Source organism: Mytilus trossulus, chromosome 5, assembly GCF_036588685.1.
Source record: "Mytilus trossulus isolate FHL-02 chromosome 5, PNRI_Mtr1.1.1.hap1, whole genome shotgun sequence".
In the NCBI taxonomy this organism is placed as follows: domain Eukaryota; kingdom Metazoa; phylum Mollusca; class Bivalvia; order Mytilida; family Mytilidae; genus Mytilus; species Mytilus trossulus.
In genome coordinates, this window is record NC_086377.1 from 13,255,883 (window position 1) to 13,283,204 (window position 27,322).

At 31.5% G+C, this 27,322-nt stretch overlaps 2 protein-coding genes across 2 annotated transcripts; both read left to right on the forward strand.

The window, feature by feature from the left end:
- Positions 1 to 325: 325 nt before the first annotated feature.
- LOC134718541 (angiopoietin-related protein 7-like) lies at positions 326 to 3,763 on the forward strand. The gene is made up of 4 exons (XM_063581142.1): positions 326 to 487; positions 961 to 1,057; positions 1,754 to 1,915; positions 3,457 to 3,763. The coding sequence occupies exons 1-4, from the start codon at positions 362 to 364 to the stop codon at positions 3,717 to 3,719; spliced, it is 648 nt and encodes a 215-aa protein (XP_063437212.1). The 5' UTR covers positions 326 to 361; the 3' UTR covers positions 3,720 to 3,763.
- Positions 3,764 to 15,057: 11,294 nt separating this feature from the next.
- Positions 15,058 to 27,189, forward strand: LOC134718538 (techylectin-5B-like). The gene is made up of 12 exons (XM_063581139.1): positions 15,058 to 15,568; positions 16,375 to 16,443; positions 17,413 to 17,487; positions 18,096 to 18,170; positions 18,779 to 18,853; positions 19,074 to 19,148; positions 20,169 to 20,243; positions 22,390 to 22,482; positions 23,078 to 23,235; positions 24,082 to 24,178; positions 24,776 to 24,937; positions 26,786 to 27,189. Exons 1-12 carry the CDS (start codon positions 15,325 to 15,327, stop codon positions 27,037 to 27,039), a joined length of 1,452 nt encoding a protein of 483 aa, XP_063437209.1. The 5' UTR covers positions 15,058 to 15,324; the 3' UTR covers positions 27,040 to 27,189.
- Positions 27,190 to 27,322: the final 133 nt, after the last annotated feature.

Consider the following 27,322-nt stretch of genomic DNA (forward strand, 5'->3'; position numbering starts at 1 on the left):
AACTCCGAGCAAGTTTTAAAAGGAAAGTCATTATTCAAAAGCTAAAATGCATCAAACGAATGGACAAAAACTGTTATTTACTGACTTGGTACCTGAATTTTCTTATGTAAACATGCTAGATAAGACATTGTTTTCTACCTAGCCAAACATTCTCAATTGTATGCACGTCGCATGATATTCCATGATAATGCCAACAATGTTTGAAGAGAAACAAAACAGACAGATATGTAAAATGTAAAAATATGTGTACAACAGTCAACATTGTGTCATACATGTCATAATCTTAATCACCGCAAAAAAAATAATTTCAGATAATTTGCCGTTGTCAAAACCTAAAATCGCGACAGATGCAGAAAACACAATGCGTGATTGTTTAGCAATGAAAGAAAATGATAGTTTGAGCAGTGGGGTATACAGTTTAGTTCTTAACGACACAATGCTATTAGATGTATATTGTGATATGACCACACATAAAGGAGGTTGGATAGTATGTATTTTTAATGTGCGTATTGTTATGCGTTTACTTTTCTACATTGGCTAGAGGTATAGGGAGAGGGTTGAGATTTCATAAACATGTTTAACCACGTCGCAATTTTGCGCCTGTTCAAAGTCAGGAGCCTCTGACCTTTGTTAGTCTTGTATGATTTTTAATTTTAGTAACTTGTGTATTATTTGGAGTTTAGTATGACGTCCATTATCACTATACTAGTATATATATTTTTTATAATATATTATGATTATCAAATTTATTAAAGGATTCATGATTTAAGTATTTTCTGTGATGAACATTAATAATTAGATATAGACAAATAAGAATTCTTAGTTAGATCAATTTGTATATTGGTGGATTGTTTGATGTTGAACGTTTGAAATGAAAAAAAAAACAGAAATAAAATCTCTTCCGATTTAAAGATGTTAGAATATGGAAAATCAGTAAATCGATTTTATTTGAACCCGTAGGTGTTCCAGAAGCGATTTAACGGAAAGGAAAATTTTTACAGGGACTGGCATGCGTATGAGAACGGCTTTGGTGACCTTAACGGAGAGTTTTGGATAGGTACTATAAATTAGTTATGGATAATTGTTCTCAGAAATAAAGATGAAGGCACACATGTGTATGATTAACTTTATGTGAGTAAAACACAAAAGACAACCTTTATAAATGTTATGTATTTTCGTGAAATACAAAAAGTAAAAACACAAAAATACTGAACTTAGAGATAAATCAATTTGGAAAGTCCATAATCACATGGTAAAATTAAATAACAAAACGCACTTATTGTTAAATATTAAGGTAAAATCTTATATCTACACCATTTTGTCAAAATGCTATATATTTTGGCCAAAAAGGGGTATAACTGGGGCTACTCCATTGAGATATGAGAAAATCACTTATTTATGCGAAAACAGTTTTTTAGTTCCAAACAAGTTGCTTCTAGTAGAATTCATATCAGTGATGCATAACTTACCAAATAATTTAGACAACAGACCACAATAATAACAAAAACCGACTCCTACGAAGTATCAGAAAATTAAAAAAAGACAAGCTACAACGTAAAACAAAAGCTACAATAGTTTGTCGTAATATAGGTACAATATATGATTAGACTTAACAAAATGATACCTTTCCCAAACCCAAGTGTCGTTTTTATATCAATCTAAACGTGAATGTTTACACAAACGCTCAATATTAAGATCTGAACTGCGAAACAAGAATCATGCATATTTTTTTTTCTTCTTTCCTTTGCTTCAGGGAATAAATACCTACATATCTTAACACAAGTTCCTACAGAGCTGCGTATTGACGTAAAGGCTTGGGATTTCCAAATGAGGTATGCAGAGTACTCAACATTCGTTATTGGTGATGCCAAATCAAAGTACACTCTATCTATTGATGGATTCCATGGAGATGCTGGTAAATATTCTATTAAAATCTGAAGTACTTACACATATAATAACCATACATTGTCGCGAAATAAACAAACTGTATGCGTACAATGCTTACCAGGTAGTATCCAATTCTAATCTCATCATTTTTATAATAGTTCCAGTCGTCCTATTGTTTCTTTTTTGATCCTCAAAAGACATATTAAGAAGGGTTCCACAGTTGTTATATTTCCTCAAGATTTCATTTGATTTCAAAATTACCCAAATATTTTTCTTAATAATAAAATTACTGCCTTGCGTTATGACTGTTTAATAACTACTTTTTTATGTGACATCTCATTTTCTTAATTAGTGGTTCTATACCTACATAAGATATCAAATATGTTGTCCTTATTTCGCTTTGTAAACAGAGCTGTGTTTAGTAACATATATTTATCACATATTTTGTACTGATATGTACGTTTTTGCATGGCCAATAATAGCCGGAAGTCAAGGTTGGTTATCAGCCCTCGGGGCCGATATCGATATCAGCCCTCGAAATCCATATCAAGCCCCCGAGTTTAACTTCCGGTAAACTGTCAATCAAAGACTATTTGTAAACAAGTTGAACACAATGAACATGATGAAAAGAAATTTAAAAAGTAACGAATCTGCTGTAGAAGAAAAAAGTAGGAAAGTTGTTTAATATTTGCAATTCTTAAAATTAATATATTTATTGTTAATTATTTCTGAAACTTTTCACAAAACGTTGTTTACCTACTGTGTTACGATTTTTTTTTAACTCACAGTGCTACATTTTTCATTTTATTTTCGTTAAATATCTTTTTGATTTTTGATGAAATATCAAACATAATTTGGTGTAAGCTATTTGTTTTCTCTTGCTTAAAAATATGTGATAAATAGATTATTACATGTAATTTTTCATATGGTCCCTGGTATGAGCCCACGACCAATATCAAGCCCTCGGGCTAAAGCCCTCTGGCTTGATATGGGAGTGTAGGGCTGATACTAGGGCCATATGAAAAATGCCATGTAATAATCTATAAATAATTCAACATGCACATAAACCTATTGTTTACATTATTGTTATTTTTATTTGTTTCATAAAATATATACTTGATAGCTGCTTATATAATATTTATTATATGTTGTTATCAAACAACATACATTGTACATGCTTATTTACAATGTACCCTGCTGTTGGTTTTTAAACTTATGAAATATAAAAAGATAAATGTAATGTACTTACTTCATAAGGAGGAAACGGGAACAATTGAGTATATTAAGGTGCTGTTGTACACTTCAGCATAACACAGAGTTTATAATCGGAAAAAAATCCTTGATGTGAGGCTCTATGCTAATTTTTACATGTCTTGGCGTTATATGTTGCCATATTTTACACCTTAACAGCGGTAATGAGTGATGTTACGTTCCTTTAAAAACACATTTAAAGTTAAGAAGGTTGTTGAGATGAGTTGGTTCTCATCCCATACAGAATTTATTGGCTCCATATAGATCGCACTATAAGGAATGTTTTTGGGTTATCAAGTAATGCAACATGTCTTTCAGGAGATGGATTAGAATATCATGATGGACGGCAGTTCAGTACTTACGATCAAGATAATTCACACGAAGTCAGACACTGTGCGAAAAGAAACAGAGGTGCATGGTGGTACGGGTTTTGTAGCCACTCCTCTTTAAACGGAGTATATCTCAATGGAACCAATGGAACTGCAGATAAAAATGTTGGAGTAAACTGGGAAAAGTTCAAGGGAGACTACTACTCGTTGAAATCGGCCTCCATGATGCTTCGTAGAAAGATTAAAGAATGAAAATAAAGATATATTTACTTACTAATGAAATGAGTAATAGCAGTGTGTGTAAATTTTCGTGTCTTCAATAACTAATAATAAGATTTAAAAATATTTTGAGCTTTGTACGTGTGACTTAATTTTATTCCAAATTTTGTTTAGCATAAGCATTCATCCTACTGTCTTCAAGTATTTGTTTATTATTATCGTAATGTTACACATGCTTTTTTTCAAAATGAAAAATTTATTTTCTTAATATCACGAGAACATTGTAGCTTTCCTACGTTTAAAACATTTTGAAAATGTTATTATTAGCTATTTCCGAAATATATATGTATCCGTTGCGCCTGAATTATTAAATTTGAATTCATGAAGTCTGAAATTGGCAATATCAAGGCAGGTGATCACATTATGCATTTTCTAAACCAAAAGAATGTTCAAACGAGCACGATTTCCATACTGTTCTTATCAATATTGTTTAAAAGCTGACCGTTAGTGTTCTAGTCGACCTCATATAACATCAGCAGTCTTAGATCGTTACATTCGGGTACTTATCATGGGAAGCCAGACAGAAACAGAAACAGTATCAAATATCCCATAAAACATGTTAATCGACAAAAACAGTCCAAAATAAGCTTCCTGATGAACGCTTTAGCGCAAGACATCCTTTTGTGTTACTTTCAAGTAGTACTGAGTACCAACACCAATTTGCAAATAGATTACAATCAGATATTTCTTGAGATTCTAAACAAATAGCCAAATTCGTTTCATGGAAACTTTGCCTGAGGAAGTTGAAATCTTAGTTTATAATTTCTAAATTTATAAACGAACCATTTTAGAATGGATTGTGATAAATCATGTCATTATAGAAGTACATACTACTGAGCTGATGATACAATCGATGATGTAAATAATGAAAACATCACGGTATACCAATGTCATGCTTCCGAACTTGTCATTAATTATTGAACATCTTTCATTACAATTTGGTCAGATTATCTGATGTTTAAAACCCCATGTCTGCTTTGGAATCGTTGTTGTTGGAACTGCTCAAAACCGAAAGACGACAAGCGGTTTTTTTTTTTAACTTTAATATACAATTCACAGTCTTGTATGCTTTATTAAAAAAACTACAACAAAAATAGGAGACTTGTAGAACATGATTTTCCTGTTATTCTGCTTGAAAAGCAATACTATTGTTGATTTGTTTATTTTTGTTTATTTTTCCAAACAGAATAAGTATCAGATTCATGTAAGATATGATATTCTGTTCAATCACATCAAAATTCTTCAAGTCAAACAATAACTTATTTTCGAAACCAAATTTTAAAGTATTTCCAGTTTAAATCGACACATGTTTTGTTCAGTGAACCGGATATACGATAGTGATGTTATACAGTGATCCTATCAGTTGGGAAAATCAATTGTAAAATTATGGTTATTTAAATATAATTATGTATGTAAAACTATTGTCTAAACTCATTTGATATTTTCCCTGGTCAAGTCAGTGAGGATGTTAAAAAAACAGGGGCCCCTAAGTATGAAATCTGGGCTACTTAGATATTTATATAACAGGCAATGATTGAATAAAATATTTGTTATCCTTAAAAAAAAAAAGAAAGATATGATATGAGGGAATAACAAATCTATTATATATCAATGCGAAAACAAACATATTCTTCAATACGTGTGAAAATAAAGTTAGCTTCCGGGTTATTTTCAAGACTTTACTTGTTTATACATTGTGTAATGGTTTAAACAGTATGTATTCTATAACAATTATTTATAAACCTAAATTCAATACATAAGATTATAATGTTGATTATAAAATAAATTAGTTTTATCAAATTCGAAATCCGTCCTTTTACATTGTTTACAAAAAGTGAAATAACAAAAACACCGACGAATATTTTCAGAAGGGAAGCCTTTATCAGATGGCAAAGTCAAAAGCAATCAAAAACAACTGACATAGTCCTGAATTGGTACAATGTTTTCTATTTTTGTGATTTGATATTTGAAAACGATGAGATTATATGTACTCAACATGTTGCATTAAAAAAAGTACATTTCGCTAAAACATTGTATCCTTTCTAAAATGTTCGGTCTATTTTTGAAGAACAAAGCAAGAAGTTGAAGTGACGTAACTTTTCTTATAAGAATCATGACAATTACAGTTGAATTTTGTTTGATATATATATAACTAATATGATAAAGAATTTGAATTACTGCATATCTGATTTCTGTATGAGTAAACGTTAGAGAAAACAAAAAACTGAGCTCAATTCAAACAGAAACAGTCCAGTACAATAAATAAAATCAAATACTATCAATTAACGGAATATGTGACAATCAACTGCCTTGTATTTTACTTGGTACAGGCATTTCCAGTCGAAAGTGGTGGGTGTGAAGCCAGTCAAACCTCCCACTGGTATAACAGTTTATTTTCCGTAATGTTGACAATATTTGGTAAGCAAAATGATGACAATAAGATTTCCCCCCTACGATCGAAATGTGTTTAAAATAGAGTTAGTTTCTGATTTAGTTTCAGGACTGTCAATTTCCTTCCATGTAAGTTATCTTTTATATCTTGTTAAATCTGAACAAGAGGAAGAAGGTAACATTTAAACCTGACCTGTAAATTTTCCCTGTTCTCACAACTTATTTTCTTTACTTTTTTATAATTTATAACTATAAATACTGTATTTTATGGTTTTCACAGAAATGTATCAACTGAAATTGGTGAGTATATTTTACTCGCTAGAAAACCCGTAAATAACCAATGCATGCATGAAGGCCGTACGGTGACCTATAGTTGTTAATGTATGTGTCATTTTGGTCGTTTGTGCATAGTTGTCTCATTGGCAATCATACCACATCTTATTTTTTATATGTAATCTTCGATAGACATGTGACTTAATAAATTAGAAAATCATATATGGTTCTGCTTTGTTTAAAAGTAGAATAACCAATGTAGATATAAGTATCGTGTCCGAGGGAGACATAAACCGTACTTTGTAGAATATGAATTTGATAGTATCAAGATGTCTGATGTCTTAATTGACAATAACTCTGCTATGCTGACTTTATACAAGAGCTTCTACGGAATAATGGAAAGGGGCTTACACTGACCGTTAACTTATTGTTCCTCTATTGCCAACAACGCTTGGTCGAACTCTCTTCAATACTAGTATACCTTTGATCACTTTTTTTGTGTACGTTCCGTGTTGATAAGTCTAACGTTTTCTTTGTATTGTTTTTGAAGAATATTGTCGTTGTATTGTGTGTTTTGACAATGCCATTGTCAGTTTATATTTACTCAGACATGTAATGTCCTGATGGTATTTTCGTCTTTTATACATCAGCCACTCATTCTTTTTTAAATTTTATTCTGAATTTTAACTTTTATATGTAAAAAATTCTGACAAACACTGATTTCGTCATTTCTGAATGTGTCAGAAAAATATTCGTCTAGCTATTTTTTTTATCACAAATATATAAATAAAAACAAATAGATATACAGAAGGAAGGAAAGAACATCAGTTTAAAAAATCAAGCATGTAAAACATAGAATATTGGAGCTCTCATAGGCAAAGTATATTGAAAAATATATGTCAATGCCATGAAAGATAATTCAAATCGACCATATGATATGTGAGGGATAGTGTTCCATGTATAGGAGTTCTTGAAAGGAGTTCTTGTGTGAGTGAAATTTAAGATTTGAATTTTGAGAAATAACGTGCTTAATAAATACATGATTTGTATTATTCTTCTTCAAGTTAAAATTATTTAATATGAGCGAGATATTCTAGTGAAGGAGTAATACAATGATTGTGACATAACATGTCATTACAAAGACCGTAATTGTCAGCGTATATCAGGACGTAATCCAAACAAATTTACACTCCCTTTTTGTTTCGTACCAGCTTAAGTAACCATGTCGTCTGAAGTTTCCAAAATATTTCATAAAATCAGCGAACAAAAACAGGGTGATACGTTGAAACACAAAAGATACTGTTAATTCAGAAATTATTGGGTGACTTTTATTATTGCTAATACAACAACTATAATAAGAACTGTCATTTTGATATATGATAGAGATATCTCAATGTAGATCCGATATGTATGGCCCTCGATGAAAAAAAAAAATTGACTCCTCGGTCATTTTCAGTGTGCAATATGTCCATCAAGTTACAACGAAGTTCCAGAACAATATGAATCAAAATTAACATGAATGAAAAACAATTATAACCAGATTTAACCAATGGTATAGCACAGATCATGTACAAGGTTTAACTTACCTGTAAATCTAATTAGGTGCAAATATAAAATCGGCGCAAATGAAAAAATGAAATCGGCGCAAATGAAATAATGAAAATTTTCAAAATCGGCGCAAATGTCATACGCCCCTGTAGTTCACACATCATATGTATACATATGCAAAGTTTTCATGTTAATCATAATTATGGGTGAACAAGTTTTGCAAAGTTTATTAAAAGATATATTGGATAAATCAAGGTGATAGAAACTTCAAGATACATATTATCAGGTGAAGACGAAGGCTTCAATAAGAGAAAGCAAAATCACTGTGATGGAAACGTTAATTCAGGAGCAAACATAGTAACACTAATCGAATTACCTGTATTGAACAACAACACGAATTGTCATTGAAGATTGTGCTGAAAGTTTTTAGTTGATGTATATCAAATATAACAAAAAGAAATTAAAAGTTTAAGTAACAGATGCAAATTAATCATCCACAATTATCAGAATAACTTCTGATTTAAAAAAGGTTCTAATGTAATATGTTTTTCTATTCTATTAGTCCTATATTATACACTCAGTTATTGTGTATATCAGTGTGGTGACAATTTAATAATTATTAAAACGGCAATCATCCTTATCACACATCTTCAAACAGACTGTTCTTATGCAAGTTAAATGAAAGTTCCAACCGATAAGTTGAAATAGCATTGGTATACTACCAACCGAAGGCCTGTAATAATCAAGATATTATCTTCTGTTAAACACCAGACTCCTGTATCGTCTAAATAAGACTCGTAAGTGATGTTCGAATCCATAAAAGTTAAAAAGACCAAAACAATTACCAAGTTGAAGAGCATTGAGACCAAAACTCCTAAAAATGATGCCAAACAAAATAATCTATTCCTGAGGTATTACTCTTTAATTTCCTTAAATAATGCTTAATAAATTAGCTTAAGAGTAAAAACACTCAATAACTAATAATAAAATTTCAAAATATTTTGAGCTTTGTACTTGTGACTTAATTTTACTCCAAATTTTGTTTAGCATAAGCATTATCCTGTACTGTCTTCCAGTACTTGTGTAATCTTATCGTAATGTTACACATGCTTTATCAAAATGAAAAGTTGCTTTTCTCAATATTACGGGAACATTAGAGCTTTCCTAAAGAAATGTATCCGTTGCGACTGAATTATCAAAGTTGAATTCATGAAGTCTGAAATTGGCAATCTCAAGGCAGGTGATCACATAATGCATTTTTTTGTAGACCAAAACAATGTTCAAACGAGCACGATTTCCATACTGTTCGTATCAATATTGTTTAAAAGCTGACCGTTAGTGTTCTAGTCGATCTTACATAACATCAGCAGTCTTAGATCGTTACATTCGGGTTCTTATCATGGGAAGCCACACAAAAACAGAAACAGTATCAAATATCCCATAAAATATGTTAATCGACAAAAACAGTCCGAAATTAGCTTCCTGATGAACGTTTTAGCTCATAACACCCTTTTCTGTTACTTTCAACTAGTACTGAGACACCCACATCTAGTTGCAAATAGATAATAATCGGATATTTCTTGAGATTCTAATCAAATAGCCAAATCCGTCTCATGGCAACTTTGCCGGAGGAAGTTGAAACCTTAGTTTGTAATTTCAAAATTTATAAACGAACCATTTTAGAATGGATTGTTATAAATCATGTCATTACCGAAGTACATACTACCATGACTACTTAGCTGATGATACCATCGATGATGTAAATAATGAAAACATGACGGTATACCAATGTCATGCTTCCGAACTAGTATTTTATTAATGAACATCTATCATTACAATTTGGACTTGATTATCTGATGTCTAAAACCCCATGTCTGCTTTAGAAGCGTTGTTGTTGGCACTGCTCAAAACCGAAAGAAGACAAGCGTGTTTTTTTAACTAAAATATACAATTCACAGTCTTGTATGCTTTATCAGAAAACTACAACAAAAATAGGCGACTTGTACAACATGATTTTCTTGTTATTCTGCTTGAAAAGCAATACTGTTGTTGATATGTTTATTTCTGTTAAGTTAATGCAAAGAACATTTTTCCGAACAGCATATGTATCAGATACGTGTAAGAATTGATAGAGGGAATAACAAATCTATTATGTATCAATGCGAAAACAAACATATTCATCAATACCTGTGAAGTAAAGTTAGCTTCCAGGTTATATTCAAGACTTTACTCTTTTATACATTGTAAACAAGTGTTATGGTTTTCTATAATAATTATTTATAAACTTAAATTCAATATAAAGGATTTAAATGTAAATTATAAAATAAATTAGTTTAATGACATACAAAATCCGTCCTTGTACATTGTTTACAAAAAAATAAATATAAAAAACACCGAGGAATATTTAAAGAATGGACGCCGTTATCAAATGGCAAAATTTAAAGCAAAGGAACACAACTGCCATAGTCCTGCATTGGTACAATGTTTTGTTAATTTTGTGATTTCAAATTTGAAAACGATGAGATTATATGTACTCAACATGTTGCATTAAAAAAGTACATTACGTTAAACACTGAATCCTTTCTAAAATGTTCGGTCTATTTTTGTAGTAAGGAAGAAGTTGAAGTGACGTAAATTTTCTCTTAAGAACGCATGACAATCAAAGTTGAATTTTGTTTGATTGATATAATAATGAGGGGGAGGAGAGGGGGTTCCCTTCTCCCTTCTCCCACCCCTTTCTCCTTTCTCCTACCCCCTTTCTCCCTGTCTCCCTTACCCCTGTCCTCCCCCTCATTACTAAAATGATCAAGAATTTGAATAACTACATGTCTGATTTCTGTATGCGTAAACGTTAGAGAATACAAAAATAACATGTATCAAGAAAGTATATAAAAAATACTGAACTCAATTCAAACAGAAGCAGTCCAGTACAATTAATAAAATCAAATACTATCAATCAACGGAATATATGAAAATTAACTGCTTTGTTTTTGACTTGGTACAGGCATTTCCAGTCGAAAGTGGTCGGTGTATAGCAAGTCAAACCTCCCACTGGTATGAAAGTTTATTATCCGTAATATTGACACTATTTGGTAAGCAAAATGATGACAAGAAAATTTTTTCCCCTACGATCGTAATGTGTTTAAAATAGAGTTAGTATCTGATTTAGTTTCAGTACTGTTAATTTCCTTCCCCGTAAGTTATCTTTTATATCTTGTTAAAACTGAACAAGAGGAAGAAGGTAACATTTAAACCGGACCTGTAGATTTCCCCTGAAGTAACAACTTATTTTCTTTACTTTTGACATACTTGTTTACTATTAATACTGTATTTTATGGTTTTCACAGAAATGTATCAACTGAAACTGTATATATTACTCGCAAGAAAAACCGCGAATAACGTTAACGTATGCATGCATGTTATCTTCGGTAGACATGTGACTTAATATATTAAAAAACAAATATGGTTCTGCTTTGTTTAAAAGAAGAATAAACAATGTAGATACAAGTATCGTGTCCGAGGGAGACATAATCCGTTCTTTGTAAAACATGAATTTGATAGTATCAAGATGTCTGATGTCTTAATTGACAATAACTCTGTTATGATGACTTCATGCAAGAGCTTCTACAGAATAATGAAAAGGGGCTTACACTGACCGTTAACTTATTTTTCTTCTATTGCCAACAAAACTTGGTCGAACTCTCTTCAATACTGTGGATTCATTATTATTTGTTGGATACCAATTTTCGTGGATTTCGTGGGCACAGCGAAACCACGAAATTAAATATCCACGAATATGCAAGTTTTTTCTTAATCCACGAAAATTGATACCCACGAAAATAAATGAATCCATAGTATACCTTTGATGTCTTTTTTTTGTACGTTCCGTGTTGATAAGTCTTACGTTTTCTTTGTAGTGTTTTGGAGTATATTGTCGTTGTATTGTGTGTTTTGACAATGCCATTGTCAGTTTATATTTACTTATTTATATTTTATGTCCTGATGGTATTTTTGTCTTTTATACATCCGCCACTCATTCTTTTTTTAAATTTTATTCTGAATTTTAACTTTTATATGTAGAAAATTTTGACAAACACTGATTTCGTCATTTCTGAATGCGTCAGACAAATATTCGTCTAGCTATTTTTTTTATCACAAATATGTAAATAAAAATAAATAGATATACAGAAAGAAGGAAAGAACATCGGTTAAGGTGGCTCGGGCCTATTCGTAATTTCTATCAGAAGTGCCGTATTTTTGGTTATTTTATTCTTTAAAGAAAAAGAATCAAATTGGTCGCAAAAAAATAGGGGGTCACGGGCCATTTAAGCTAAAAAAAATTACTTTTAAACAGTTATGTAAAAGGGACCATTTTTCAATGAAATGATAGGGAAAATAGAGGTGTTGACATATTTTTATCGGAATATCAAAAAAACGTTCTATGACATTTGGTCCAAAACTATAATATGAAAAGCTTGAATATAGCTTCAAAGAATGAGTCAATAAAAAACATAGGTCACCGATAAGGAAAAAAAAATATTTTGCCTTAAAACCCAAATTTTTGCGCAAAAATGGTGAAAATGGGTGAAATGTCATTTTGACCCTTTAACAAGTACGGATAATAACGAAAATATTCTATTAGTCACATAACTACAATGATTTAACATTTCTAATCAATCAAAATATTTAAAAAAATTATATCGAATATACGACAAATACTTTTGTAATTCATGCGTGAAATTATGCGCAGTCGAATAGTCCCGAGCCACCTTAAAAAAATCAAGCATGTAAAACATAGAATATTGGAGCTCTCATAGGCAAAATATGTGTCATTGCCATGAAAGATAATTCAAATCGACCATATGATATGTAAGGGATAGTGTTCCATGTATAGGAATTCTTGAAAGGAGTTCTTGTGTGAGTGAAATTTAAGATTTGAATTTTAAGAAATAACATGCTTAATAAATACATGATTTTTATCATTCTTCATCAAGTTAAAATTATTTAATATGAGCGAGAAATTCTAGTGAAGGAGTAATACAATGATTGTGTTCTGTTGAAGTATTTGTGAAAATGTTAATTTTGTCCAGTACGACAGTGAAATTTTTACATAACATGTCATTTCAAAGACCTTAATTGTCAGCGTATATCAGGACGTAAACCAAACAAATTTACATCCCCTTTTTGTTTCGTACCAGCTTAAGTAACCATGTTGTCTGAATTTTCCAAAGTATTTCATAAAATGAACGAACAAAATCAGGGTGGTACGTTGAAACACAAAAGATACTGTTAATTCAGAAATTATTGGGTGACTTTTATTATTGCTAATAAAGCAACTGGTTGGTAACTATAATAAGAACTGTCATTTTGATATATGATAGAGATATCTCAATGTAGATTTTTTTTAAATCGTAATAATGAATATCGCTTTTTTTATTTTTCAAATATCGTAATAATCAATGTACGTAATAATTTCTCATTTGAGAGTATATCTGTATCAATCAGAAGATTGTTTTATCTAATGCTTCCTCAACTGGCAAATTCAAGGGAACATTCTTGTAGTGGGCAATTTTCCTTTGTATGAAACCGGATAGGACGTTCTTTGATTTGGTGGCATTACTACTAAAGAAGAAAATCTGTTTGTATGCATATCTGTTTAACTATTATTTATAGATAACTTTACACATTTGTGTGAGTAATGTGATATTAAATGAAAATTCGAGTATCCAAGCTGAAACAACTATTACTGACTCCATTTGTTTGATTGCAAATGAGAAAACTCTCCAAAAAGAGTACATATGACACATAAATTAACAGCCATAGTTCTTCGTACGGCATTCAATGAGCTTATCCTATACCGCATAGTCCGCTATTAAGGGCCCGAATAATGCATAATATGGCATTGAAAAAGCATCACACTTAAAAAATATTTGTCTATACATGTTTCAATGTGTATTTGTAACTTCTTTAACGAGGTGCATATCACCATTGCTTTTTCTCAATTAAGGTTTTTGTCAAATTGGCGTTTTAAAGTTATTGTTCAAAATTTATCTTTATTTTAAAAAAAGGCATTTTCATCCTGTCTAGTAATTCTAGGAAGATTTCACAACCAACACATTGCATAAAAGATCATAACCATCACCTTGAGTACACCAATCAATAAGCTATTTCAAATGTCTTCTTTTCTGAAACTATCGAATCAAACAATTTCATATGAACTGAAGCTGAATGATCCTTAGCGTATCTAGAAAAAAACATAGTGTTTAATTCATTTTCGGTCCAAACACGTGGTCACCATGGCTAAAATAGAAGTTGGTGTAATATGCTGTGTTTGGTTTGTATCTCAAAAACAACACCATTGAGAGCAAATCAGACACAAAGTGAAAGTATTCATTAGATCTACCTGCCCCGAATCATCGAAATCGGATTTTTAGGTGAGTGCCCCTTAAAAGGTGATTTTAATGAAAGTTTGCAGTTTTCGGTTATCAACATGACTATTATTATAGATTAGGATTACCTGTTAACAGCAAAAATGTTCAGAAAAGATCTACAAATAAGATTAATGACCAAAATTTTCATTTGACCCCTGAAGGCGGTATTGTCCTTTAGAGAACATTTTTTTCACACAATTTGTTCATCTAGTTTGCTTTCTTTTAAAATTCTTTCTTTTGTAACTGCTGAATAAGTTTGAGATTATTTAGTATAAATTTTGTAATGTATTTCCTTTTGCGTCAAGAAACATTGCCACTATAGCTAAAATAGAACATGGAGGTGACCAATTTAGGCTTTGGAAATACTTGTTTATTAATTTCTGTGTCATATATATTCATTGGTTGATTTCGTTTAAGAACATGGGAGTGGGTCTAGTACACGGAAAATAGTATGTTTAATTCCAACTATTAGATTGAACGAGAAGTTAAAAGTGTTATTTGAGTGCATAAGTGATTAGGGCAAGCCTCTCGCTCTATATGTCATAGTATATTCACTTGTATATACTAGCTATTTTTTTGACATGGAAACATCAAATACATGTAATTACGCATAAAAATCCGACTGCAGATGAATCATGAATTACGAATAAAAAAGATGTCATCCAACAGGGAATTTCCAAATTCATCCTATCGACCAAAGTACAATTGTTCACTTCAATATATGTTACAAAGTTAATTCGCACACTGCATAAATAAGTATATAATTATTTGGAAACTTAGTCTCGTGCTACTTAATAACAATTTAAAACTTGAGGTGAAATTTAAGTGTTTTGTAATATCTGTGGTTAATATCTAATCAAGCTTTGTGAATGCAATATCTTCAAAAATAGTGTGCACATTTAAACATGGTTTAGAATACATGTTTGTTTCAAACCATGGACAATCCGCTTTATAGAGAAAATATTGATTCTGAACTTGAGGAACCACATGGTAATAACACTGTAGAATCTATGACCATGTTCGACCGTGTGCTTAAAAAGGAATCATTCTGTTCTAAATATCGTTCGTTTCTGTGCGTTGTTGGTGGTTTGATAGTTGGTTGTTTTCTTACTGTTGGATTTTGTTATCTCTTCTTTAATCTAGGAAATAAACAAAACTGCAGTAATGTTCAATCAAGTGGTAAGTATTTTAGTACCTTACATAACATATATATCCATCCAATTACACATGTATTAATTATGACTGTATGGAAATTTCGAAAAGTCTCTTGAACATTGAAGTCACTGGCGTTTACTCCATTTTTTCTTGTATTCCCAATCTTGAATCTTTGGCAGAATATCGGTAAAAAACAGCAGCAACCGACAACAAGATTGCAGGATAAAAAAACAGATTTGACTTTTATCAGAAAATGAAACTTGACATTTGCTTAGGGACTGTAAATATAACCATTATCAAATTTACCACTTTATACCAGCTTATAATAACACACAATATATTTTGAACACACACATAGTTATAAGTGAACTCGGTGATTATCAACAAAATGTCAACCTCGTGTAAAATAGATTACTCCAGAGCTAAAACGGTAATGCAAATCTGGATTGATGTTAATTATATACATGTAATTTTATTTGTATATGTCATGGTTTGTACATTGTTTAAATGTCGTAAAATGTCACGATTTTAGTTTTATTTGACATGGATTAAATATAAAACTAAAGTAAGGTTTTCCCTTCGGTCAAAAGTACACTAAAGTAATCTTCGGTCATCACATTGAAAAACAGTGGACGATGATTGTTTTTATTATTATTATAAATTGTAAAAAAGGTTACGATTTTGAATTTTTAATGATATGGGATCTAATTATCAATTACCTACTATAATGATATATTTTGTCTCCTAAAGCCGTATATATTGTGGCATATAATATGTAAATAACATGTGAAAATAAACGTTTTTTACAATAACATTTTTTTTTTCTATAGTTGGTGCAAGTAAACAGGACGACAATCAAATTTCCCGAATGGTTGAAGACGTGAACAAGACTAAAGAAGGTAATGTTGACATAAAATCAACTAAAATACAATAAACCTTATATTTCATGTTGACCCTTTGGCTAAAATCGCTGCATTTTCACCTAAAAATTAACTTTTTAGTACAGACAAACCTGTGCATCTTGAAATATTTAGATGCATAACATGCTCTAGATAACTAGAATTCAAATGCATTGTTTGATTCAGAAAAATCATAACTTAACTGGATTGTGCTGTGCACTTTTTTTCGTCCCTGCTAAAATGATAAAATTAACAAACAGTTTTTCTTGATACGGCCCTTTAAACTTTTCAAGATGCATAGGTTTGACTGCAGTAAATTTTAAGGTGAAAATATGTCCATTTTAGCCAAAGGGTCCACATGAACCTTAACAATAACGTGCATTCAGGTGATTTTTTGTGTCATAGTACATTTAATAAAATCCGGCCCTTATGTTGTATAGATTAATTGACTACCAACATTTGCCTTTTTTCCCATTAATGATCCAAGGACAAGTTCTTTAATTAACATTTCTATTACACCTCCATGTATGCGGGTGCATTCGACTCCAATCTAAATTGACTAGGAATGTAATTTTTTCTATTGAAGGTCAGTAGTTTTCTCCGGGCACCCCGTCTTCCTCCACCAATAAAATCTGTCCGCCACAAAAAGCCAAAAATGCAGTGCATAAAAGTAACTTTGAAACACAAAAAATCAAAATCAAATCATCTACATGTATATTTCCATGTTTAAAAAAGCATATTTGAGGGTTCATAGTGCATGTTAATCATCAAAAAGCGCTTACAACGCATATCATTTTTTACTGTTTATTTCATTTATTTACCAAACAATGATGTCCCTAAAATATTTATTCTGATATCATGTATACATAGATATAAGAAATAAATGTGTTCTGATTGTTGTGACTTTGTTTGTTTGTTATACATTTTAATTGACATTAATTCACGTTCATGATTTGCTTTTCCTTCTAGATCTCATGGTTATTCACGATATGAGAAAAGAATTGGTAGACTATCTCAAGGATATTAAAAACACTACTCGTAAAGGTATTTTTATATAGTAGTACTCATATACAAGTTTTAAGTGTTTGAAAAGCCAGAAACCGAAATGAAAACTGATGATTGAAATCAGTTACCCCGGAAAGAGCAGAATTACATGTCACATTTTGCAACCATTGAATTTGACAGAATTTGTTCATTTGTTATACTAAGGTTTATCTACCTCAGGCATAGATTACCTTAGCTATATTTAGCAAACATGTTGGTCCTCAATGCTTTTCAACTTCGTACTTTGGACTTTTGACTTTGTATTATTCGAGCCTCATTGATGAGTCTTTTGTAGACGAAACGCGTATCTGGCGTATATACAAAATTTAGTCCTGGTTTCTATGATGAGTTTATTGATAACACATAATAGCATGACTATTCAACTGATGAGTGTGTATTGCAGAAAAAAAAATCATTTTTTTTTAAAAGGACATCTGAATATATTATTTAGGTAATTTGACGCTACAATTCGGTACAAAAACGTAATTACGTAAGTACTTGCACATCTAGATGAGGGGCATCAATTATCAAAGATATAAAGCAACCAAAAAAATCTCGAAACATTACTTTTTGTTTTATAATGCTCTTTTTTATCTCTTCACTTGTAGAACTTTTGATAGTGAAGACGTCTTTTGATTCGACTTTGGATCTACTTAATGAGATACGTCAGACAAGTGAACAGGGTAAGCTTTCATTCTGTGGTTTTATTCTGTATTTATACATCCCGTCATTGTGGTATTTTGCCCTGGGTAATGTTTGTTAGTATATTTGTTTGTTTTTAGAGTAATTCAGATAATAACACAATGATGACTGCTCTACATCTATTATCAACTTTTTCATCTATTATGTCTGTTGGTTTTGTTCACACGTTTTTATCAATATTATGGAATTTTATGCAAATGTCATACAAGTGAGGGGTTTGGCTAGCTACGCAACCAGGTTAAATTCACCATTTCCTAAATAAAAAAATTCCTTAGAAAGTCAGCAACTAGAAAGTTGTTTACCATTCGTTTAATATGTTTGCGCTTTTGATTTTGTCATTTGAGACTTTCCTTTTTGAATTTCCCTCGTATTCATTTTTTATGTATTTATAGTCACTACTTGATCTATTTTATGAACAATCAAATGAATATGGAACATATACTATAGCGTATAAACGATCTATAAATATACATGCAAGTAAAGTTGGAGACGAAAATCGTTGATACAAATTTCAGGCAATGTGTAGGTTATTAATAATAATAAAGGGCATTATGAGACAAGCTATAAATTTACATTACTTATTTTTCAGAGCTTTCAAAAATAAAGGAAACTAGAAACATAGCGTGGGAATTTTATGCAGAATTCCGAAATAAAAGTAAAAATGGTAAGTAAGTGTTGAAATGGATGTTTCATGACGTTTTAAAAAAAAATTAAATGAAGTTATACGGACCATAACTGATTGGGTATTTTATAGGGCATACACTAGTAAACAAAGGTAATTTTAAACATTATTTGCTTGCAATATGTCTAGTTTTTGAATGAGTTGTTGATATAAATATAACATTTTATTTTAACATTGATTGATCGATTTATTTATGTTTTAGAGCAATTAAGCAAGACACAATCAACAAACCAGTTGTTGGAATTTCGTACAGAAATGCGAAACATGAATTTTAATGGTAAGTAAAATTAACCTGTTCGGCAGTCTCCTGAAAGTTGACATGGTTAATTAAGCTACACTTGTTGTTGAAATGTGTTTAACCTTATCTGCATTATGTTATTATTATTATGTATTCAGTAATTGTAAATGTCAAAAGATATCGTGTAATGTTGGTGTATATTAATAAAACAAAATTTAAAATATTGTCCAAGCATACCACAATTATTTCTCCCTAAATCGATGCTATTTGCTACAGTATAATTTCATTTTATCAAATCTCATCAGCACGAACGTGTAATTTTAATTCTATATTTTTTTATCAAAGCTATTAAAGTATTACATGTAGTTGATTTTTTGTTTGATTTCTTTTTTAAAACACAAAATTGGGGAAAATATAAACAACAAATATGCCTATTACTATGAATATAGATTACAGGTACCATTCAAAACATATATTATTGCATAACAGTACGTATCAGTACAGAGGAGAATCAGACAATAAAGCATAGTATTGATGATGGAAATTAAAATGAATTATTCGCGTAATTGAATTTGAAAACACTATAAATGATGATCTTTTTAGAATTACATGTGTATGTAGCACACATAATTGAAAAATAGAAAAAAATTGTACGTAAACGTGTCGGACATGAAATAATTTTGGGGCTCTTTATAGCTTGTTGTTCGGTGTACATGGTGTAAGCTCCGCGTTGAAGCCCGTACATTGACCATAAATGGTTTACTTTTTTCAGTTGTTTTTTTGGATGGAGAGTTGTCTCGTTGGCACTCACACGACATCTTCCTATATCTATATATAGATTTAGCAAAACATTTGTTTATCAAATCGTATCTTTTTAATTATAATAGCCACATGTACATGTAACTGAAAGATATAGTTCTTCAAATATTTCGCTTATTTCTTTTCTTTAAAAAAATCTTTTTTTTTTGGCTTGTTTTCTGTTGTTGCTTTAGTTATAGAAATTTATTTATAATTTTAGTTTTGATACCACTTTATTTTGTCAACATTCCATTTTTACAGAAACAAGAATCCTACAAGAGTGGAGAAATGAAAGTAAGATACACTATCAAGAGTTTCGGAGAAAAAGTAAACAAGGTATTTAGACGTTTTATGAATATGAAATGTACATGTCAACTCTTTGATAACGATATTCAACAATTAAAATGATAGCAACTAACTATTCAAATGTTTTGCCGAACATTTTTTAATGAAAATTAAATTCAAATGACCTTGAAAGTAAACATCTGTTATAAATGATAAGCTGTTTCTGTATTGAACATGTTTAGATAAGATTTACATTTTTATGCCCCACCTACGATAGTAGAGGGGCATTATTTTTTCTGGTCTGTGCGTCCGTTCGTCCGTTCGTCTGTTCGTCCGTCTGTCCCGCCTCAGATTAGAGTTTTTGGTCAAGGTAGTTTTTGATGAAGTTGAAGTCCAATCACCTTGAAACTTAGTATATATGTGCCCTATGATAAGATATTTCTAATTTTAATGCCAAATTAGAGTTTTGACCCTAATTTCACGTTCCCTGAACATAGAAAATGATAGTGCAAATTTCAGGTTAAAGTTTTTGGTCAAAGTAGTTTTTGATAAAGTAGAAGTCCAATCAACTTACAACTTAGTATACTTGTTCCCTTTGATAAGATTATTCTAATTTTAATGCCAAATTAGAGATTTTACCCCAATTTCACGGTCCAATGAACATAGAAAATGATAGTGCGAGTGGGGCATTCGTGTACTGAGGACGCATTCTTGTTTAAATATATATAATCACTGACGTATGTATGTCCACAAAAACAAACAGTCACATTAAAAGACTTATAACATTTTTTTAACAAGTTTATTATGTACACTTGTAATTGTTGGAACCTTTAATATAGCTTGTTGTTCGGGTGAGCCAAGGTTCAATGTTGAAGGCCGTACCTTGACATATAATGGTTTACTTTTATGAATTGTTATTTGAATGGAGAGTTGTCTTATTGGCACTCATGTCACATCTTCCTATACCTATGCACTTAAACAGTATAGCAATGTTACATAAAATGTATGTTGATATATCAGTCAATGAGAGTAAGGAATACTTCGATTTGACAGCAGCCAATACAAAACCAAAGAACAATCACAAAAAAGACATGTATTTATCAACCTGATCAGGATCCACTACAAACATTACCTTCTCAAATACTTCAAAACATTCATATGTGACAAAAGACTATTACTGGGAGGGTTTATAGTCTTAAACATTCACATGACCATATTGTAGAGTTGAGCTATACGGTTTTATAGTCTTAAACATTCACATGACCATATTGTAGAGTAGAACTATACGGTTTTGTATTCTTAAACATTCACATGACCATAATGTAGAGTTGAGCTATACGGTTTTATATTCTTAAACATTCACATGACCATATTGTAGAGTTGAGCTATACGGTTATATATTCTTAAACATTCACATGACCATATTGTAGAGTAGAGCTATACGGTTTTGTATTCTTAAACATTCACATGACCATATTGTAGAGTTGAGCTATACGGTTTTATATTCTTAAACATTCACATGACCATATTGTAGAGTTGAGCTATACGGTTTTATATTCTTAAACATTCACATGACCATATTGTAGAGTAGAACTATACGGTTTTGTATTCTTAAACATTCACATGACCATATTGTAGAGTTGAGCTATACGGTTTTATATTCTTAAACATTCACATGACCATATTGTAGAGTTGAGCTATACGGTTTTATATTCTTAAACATTCACATGACCATATTGTAGAGTAGAGCTATACGGTTTTGTATTCTTAAACATTCACATGACAATATTGTAGAGTTGAGCTATACGGTTTTATAGTCTTAAACATTCACATGACCATATTGTAGAGTAGAGCTATACGGTTTTGTATTCTTAAACATTCACATGACCATATTGTAGAGTTGAGCTATACGGTTTTATATTCTTAAACATTAACATGACCATATTGTAGAGTTGAGCTATACGGTTTTATATTCTTAAACATTCACATGACCATATTGTAGAGTAGAGCTATACGGTTTTGTATTCTTAAATATTCACATGACCATATTGTAGAGTTGAGCTATACGGTTTTATATTCTTAAACATTCACATGACCATATTGTATAGTTGAGCTATACGGTTGTATATTTTAAGTTACAGTTAAACTATGAAAATATTTAGTGTCACCCCTTTATAAATCAATATTTTCCTTTCAGATCTTATGTCCTTTCAGAAAATGAGATACGAAATATTGAAAGTCCTAGCAGCTACTGACATGTGTGTGCGAAACGAAACTTTCAATATGACAGGTAATAACTATCGATTGTGTTTACCTCTTTATTGATACATAACTGTGTCTTTGAAGTGAGTAAAAAAAAGGGGCAACACCTTTTTGTCTAACTTTTTCTACAAATTTTGACTTGGATGGAAAGTTGTATCATGGACACTTTAAATCTACCTGAATTATGAAAAAGTCAAAACCTTAATATATCGTGGCATGCATGGTGGTAACACTGTCCCGTTTTCAGACTTTTTTTCTCATGTATCCATCTAGAAAATTTGTCATTTTCATATTTATTAAGCAGTCATTATGATTCCATACACAACACTAACCGTCTGCATGAAATATGTTCAATATTTCAAACGTTATATTTTGGTTATGTTGATTGATAATTTATGAGAAAATAATAGCAGACCCAAATGATTTGACCATTAATTTATACTTACTAGATCTTAACAATTGTCAAATTGTGTTATCACGGTTGAAGTTCCAGATAGATGACTTTTGTTAAAGAAAGCTAATTAAATATTATATTTCCTTACTTGTTGTGAATAAGAAACAATTTCAAAGAAAATGTAGCAATACACGCAATATTATCATCAGTTTGATCAATTGATTTCCAGAGCCAACACAACCAACAGATATTGTAAACACGCGGCGGGATTGTCTAGCATGGAAACAGAATGGTAGCCTGACCGATGGGGTATATAGTATTAGTCCTGATGATAATACGATACTAGATGTATACTGTGACATGACAACAGACGGCGGTGGTTGGGTTGTAAGTATAATAATTTACAAATATTTTTTTCAACATAGGATATTATTTTTGACAAATGTGTTATGGTTGGTAAGTTTTGATTTGATGATTTCTCGCGCTGTCCCACTTATAACTTTGTGTATGTACATAGACGAAAAGTTATTATGTATACCTAATGTTTGTTTTTTTAGTAAACTTTAAGAATGATTTTGCATATGCGTAATTTGGACCTTCGAAAATCTGATATATATTGGGTAACTACGTGACATTTTTGGTATAAGTGAAAAACAGTTAATGAAGATCACACACTCAATCTTCACCATAAGTTGTAAAAACAACACTCCCGATTATTATCATCAACTTGAAATACTTAAGAACGATTCTACAGGATCAAAGGTTTTACAATTAGAAATTATCTACAAGTATGTTGTACTTGAACTACATGTCACTGACATGTGAATTTTGTGAATTAAAGATTACAATCTGTACAGTATAAGTGATATCTATTTTTATCGGCATTAAACGAAAACAATGATAATGATTAAAATAAAATGGCAATGCAAACAACGACTCATCTTTATGCCCAATTTATGGGCATTATGTTTTCTGATCTGTGCGTCCTTTCGTCCGTTCATTCGTCGTGCCGTCCGTCTGTCCCGCTTCAGGTCCAGGTAGTTTCTTATGAAGTTGAAGTCCAATCAGCTTGAAAGTTATAAATATGTTCCCAATGATATTATCTTTTTGAATTTTAATGCCATATTGGATTTTATCTCATTTTCACGGTCCACTGAACATAGAAAACGATCGTGCGGATGGGGCATCCGTGTACTTGAGACACATCCTTGTTATTTTTATTTGTACAAATAGGTGTTCCAGAGGCGAATTGATGGCAGCGAAAATTTCTTCAGGAACTGGCAGGCGTATGAAGATGGTTTTGGAACCATCCACGGAGAATTGTGGATAGGTTATATTTGATTGATTTGTTTTAAATTCATAACTTAGTAATTCACTCGGATTGGACATGAATTAATTTTAGAAGACCATTTATCATGTTTGTATTTTTATATTTATCGAATTATTTTTACGAAGAACACTTATTGTAAGTACTAGCATATGGTGATGAAAATTTAATACTTTACATTCTAAGGACATCTATACATATTATTCAAAATAAGATTTGCAATAAAGTTAGAGCAGTCCCTGACATATTTAGCATATCTTGTGAACATGATTAATAAAACAGATGAAAATCTTAACCTTGCAACATCAACATAACGATAAGGTACAACACAATGATATATATTGTTCAATATAGGGACTGGGTAACTACCCCTCAAAGAGGATGTTTTACCCTCGTTTGTTGTGAGCAAAAATTAAAGAAGAGAGAAACTTAACAGACTTAATTTTGGGCACTAAATTGCTCCGAATCGATAAAAAAAAAAGTTGAGTATATTTAACATACAGGTATCAAGTGAAATAATTTTTCGGTTATATTTTGCAAACATAAAAGCAATACTTGTTACAGATCAGTAAAATATCTTCTTTTTGTCTCAAATTTCAGGGAATAAATACCTGCATATCTTAACACAAGTTGATACAGAGCTGCGCATCGACTTAGAGGCATGGGATGGCCAGAAGAGATATGCAAAGTACCCCTCATTCGAAATAGGTGATGCTGAATCAAAGTATACTCTATCTGTTGGTGTATGCCGTGGAAATGCTGGTAACTACAACTATATTACTGTAACTGTTACAATTTTATTTTATGGTCCTATGATAGTTGAGGAGCGTAATGATTTTCTTGTATGTGCGTTCAATCGTTCGTCTCTCCGTCCGTTCGTCTGTCCCGCTTCAGGTTTCAGTTTTTGGTCTAGGTATTTTTTTGATTAAATGAGTCTTATGGAATGTTCTTCCTCATATTAATGCCAAATTAGATTTCTGATCCCCAATTTCACGGTCCAATTATGAGAGTAAGGCATCCGTGTACTGGGGAAACAAACTTATTTACAAATCAATCGCCAGTACAATGATTGGATATTAAGTAATTAATTTTCGCCATCTTTGATAAAACCAAGGTTACCTTTTCGACGATTTCTTTTTCACGACTCGGATCATTTCGAGGGCTTGCATATTTCTTAAATGGTGGATTAAATGTATGATCACATAAGCAACACGACGGTTGCCACATGTGGAGTAGGATCTGCTTACCCTTCCGGATCACTTGATATAACCCCTATTGTTTTGTGGGTTCGTGTTGCTAATTCTTTAGTTTTCTATGTTGTGTCATGTGTACTTTTAATTGTCTGTTTGTCTTTTTTAATTTTTAGCCATGTCGTTGTCAGTTTATTTTCGATTAATGAGTTTGACTGTCCCTCTAGTATCTTATGCCCCCTTTTAAAGATGTTTGAAATAAGCATTCGCTCAACTGTTTTATGCTTTACTTAAAAGAGCCAATCTTTAAATGGGGAATTTTTTTCTATATGACGGGAGAAATTTTGAGTAATTCGTATTTTTATGGCCCCGAAACGAAGCTGTCAGTGTCATAAAATTTTACCTTTGTCCGAAATTCCGAAATTTCTAAATTCCGAAGTTCCGTACTTCTGTCATTCCACAACAAACCATTTTACGTAATTTTATCTAAACGCCTTCAGATATTAGGCTGCTTTTTGGTATGTGAGTTAACCATGATGAGTTACAGATCAGGTTTGAGTTTCGTTCCGCTTCGCTGATTTTTGCCGAAAAAAAGGGCTTTGGACTTAGATTAATTGTTGAAAATCGCAGTTATATGGATTTTTTTCTAAACGCGTTCAGATATTGGGATGATTTTTGGCATGTGAATAACCATGATGAGTTAGAGATCAGGGATAAGTTTTGTTTCGCTCGGCTCATTTATGCAGAAATTACGAGCTATGGACTTGGATAGATTGTTGAAAATCACAGTTATACAGAGGTTTTTTTTCTAAACGCTTTCAGACATTGGGCCGATTGTGGTATTGAAGGCCGTACTTTAACCTATAATGGTTTAATTTTTAAATTGTTATTTGGATGGAGAGTTGTCTCATTGGCACTCACACCACATCTTCCTATATCTATATGTTAGTTATTCATGATGAGTTAAAGATCAAGTTAAAGTTTCGTTCCGCTCCGCTAATTATAGCAAAAATTAAGGCTTTACAACTTTGAAACTTGTTGAAAATCACAGTTATACGGACCTATTTGCTATACGCATCCATATTTTGAGCTGATATTTTTTATAAGTGAGACTACCATCCTGTTTGTGTTCGCATGTGTTATTCGAATTGCAGATTTTTGAACTTTTCGGTAGGGGGCCAGTCGTGTCGATTTGACACATCTAGTTTATGAACAAAAATCTGCATTCGCTATGTTTTGCACTCTAAAGGCCTGGCCTATTATATCTTTTGATTTGTCTAAATAATACAAATCTTTTAACGCTAAGAAATGTTAAAAAACAATCATCAGAACAAATTTAAAAAGAAGGCGTTGTCAGTTTTATACGAAAGTAGCTCGAATGTAGGATATGCTTTCATTTATTTTGACAATTTTGTTTCAGGTGATGGTTTAGCTTATCATCATGGACTCAAGTTCAGTACATTTGATCAGGATAATACACGAACAGGCAGCACATGCGCTAACAGAAACAAGGGAGCATGGTGGTATAAATCTTGTAGTCACTCATCTCTGAATGGGGAATATCTCAAGACCAATGGTGTAGCAGATCAAAATATGGGAATCAACTGGGAAAAATTCAAAGGAGACCACTACTCATTAAAAGGAAGCTCTATGATGCTTCGTAGGAAGACATAAAAGGCGATATTTGACCTTGAGGTCCTGCAGTCATGCAAACTGTGTGTGTGATTAAATTAATTACATTGTTTCAATCTTGTAAACCTATATTGTTCCTTTTACAATGTTTTATAACGTTATAAGTTATGCAATAAAAAATCGTCATTTTCATACCCATTGTTTAAACATAGTTAGAGCAGTGCAACATATGTAGAGGACTATACATTTATTTACATAACTTTTGATTACACATTGGTGCTTTTGAAATAATATACAATTTACCCTGGTGGATCCACATGTTTGT

Coding starts and splice junctions, on each gene's coding strand:
- LOC134718541 (XM_063581142.1), top strand. CDS start 362: ATGCGTGATTGTTTAGCAATGAAAGAAAATGATAGTTTGAGCAGTGGG. Junction 488..960: donor CACATAAAGGAGGTTGGATA/GTATGTATTTTT, acceptor TTGAACCCGTAG/GTGTTCCAGAAGCGATTTAA. Junction 1,916..3,456: donor TGGATTCCATGGAGATGCTG/GTAAATATTCTA, acceptor CATGTCTTTCAG/GAGATGGATTAGAATATCAT.
- LOC134718538 (XM_063581139.1), top strand. CDS start 15,325: ATGGACAATCCGCTTTATAGAGAAAATATTGATTCTGAACTTGAGGAA. Junction 18,171..18,778: donor ACGTCAGACAAGTGAACAGG/GTAAGCTTTCAT, acceptor CTTATTTTTCAG/AGCTTTCAAAAATAAAGGAA. Junction 23,236..24,081: donor CAGACGGCGGTGGTTGGGTT/GTAAGTATAATA, acceptor TTGTACAAATAG/GTGTTCCAGAGGCGAATTGA.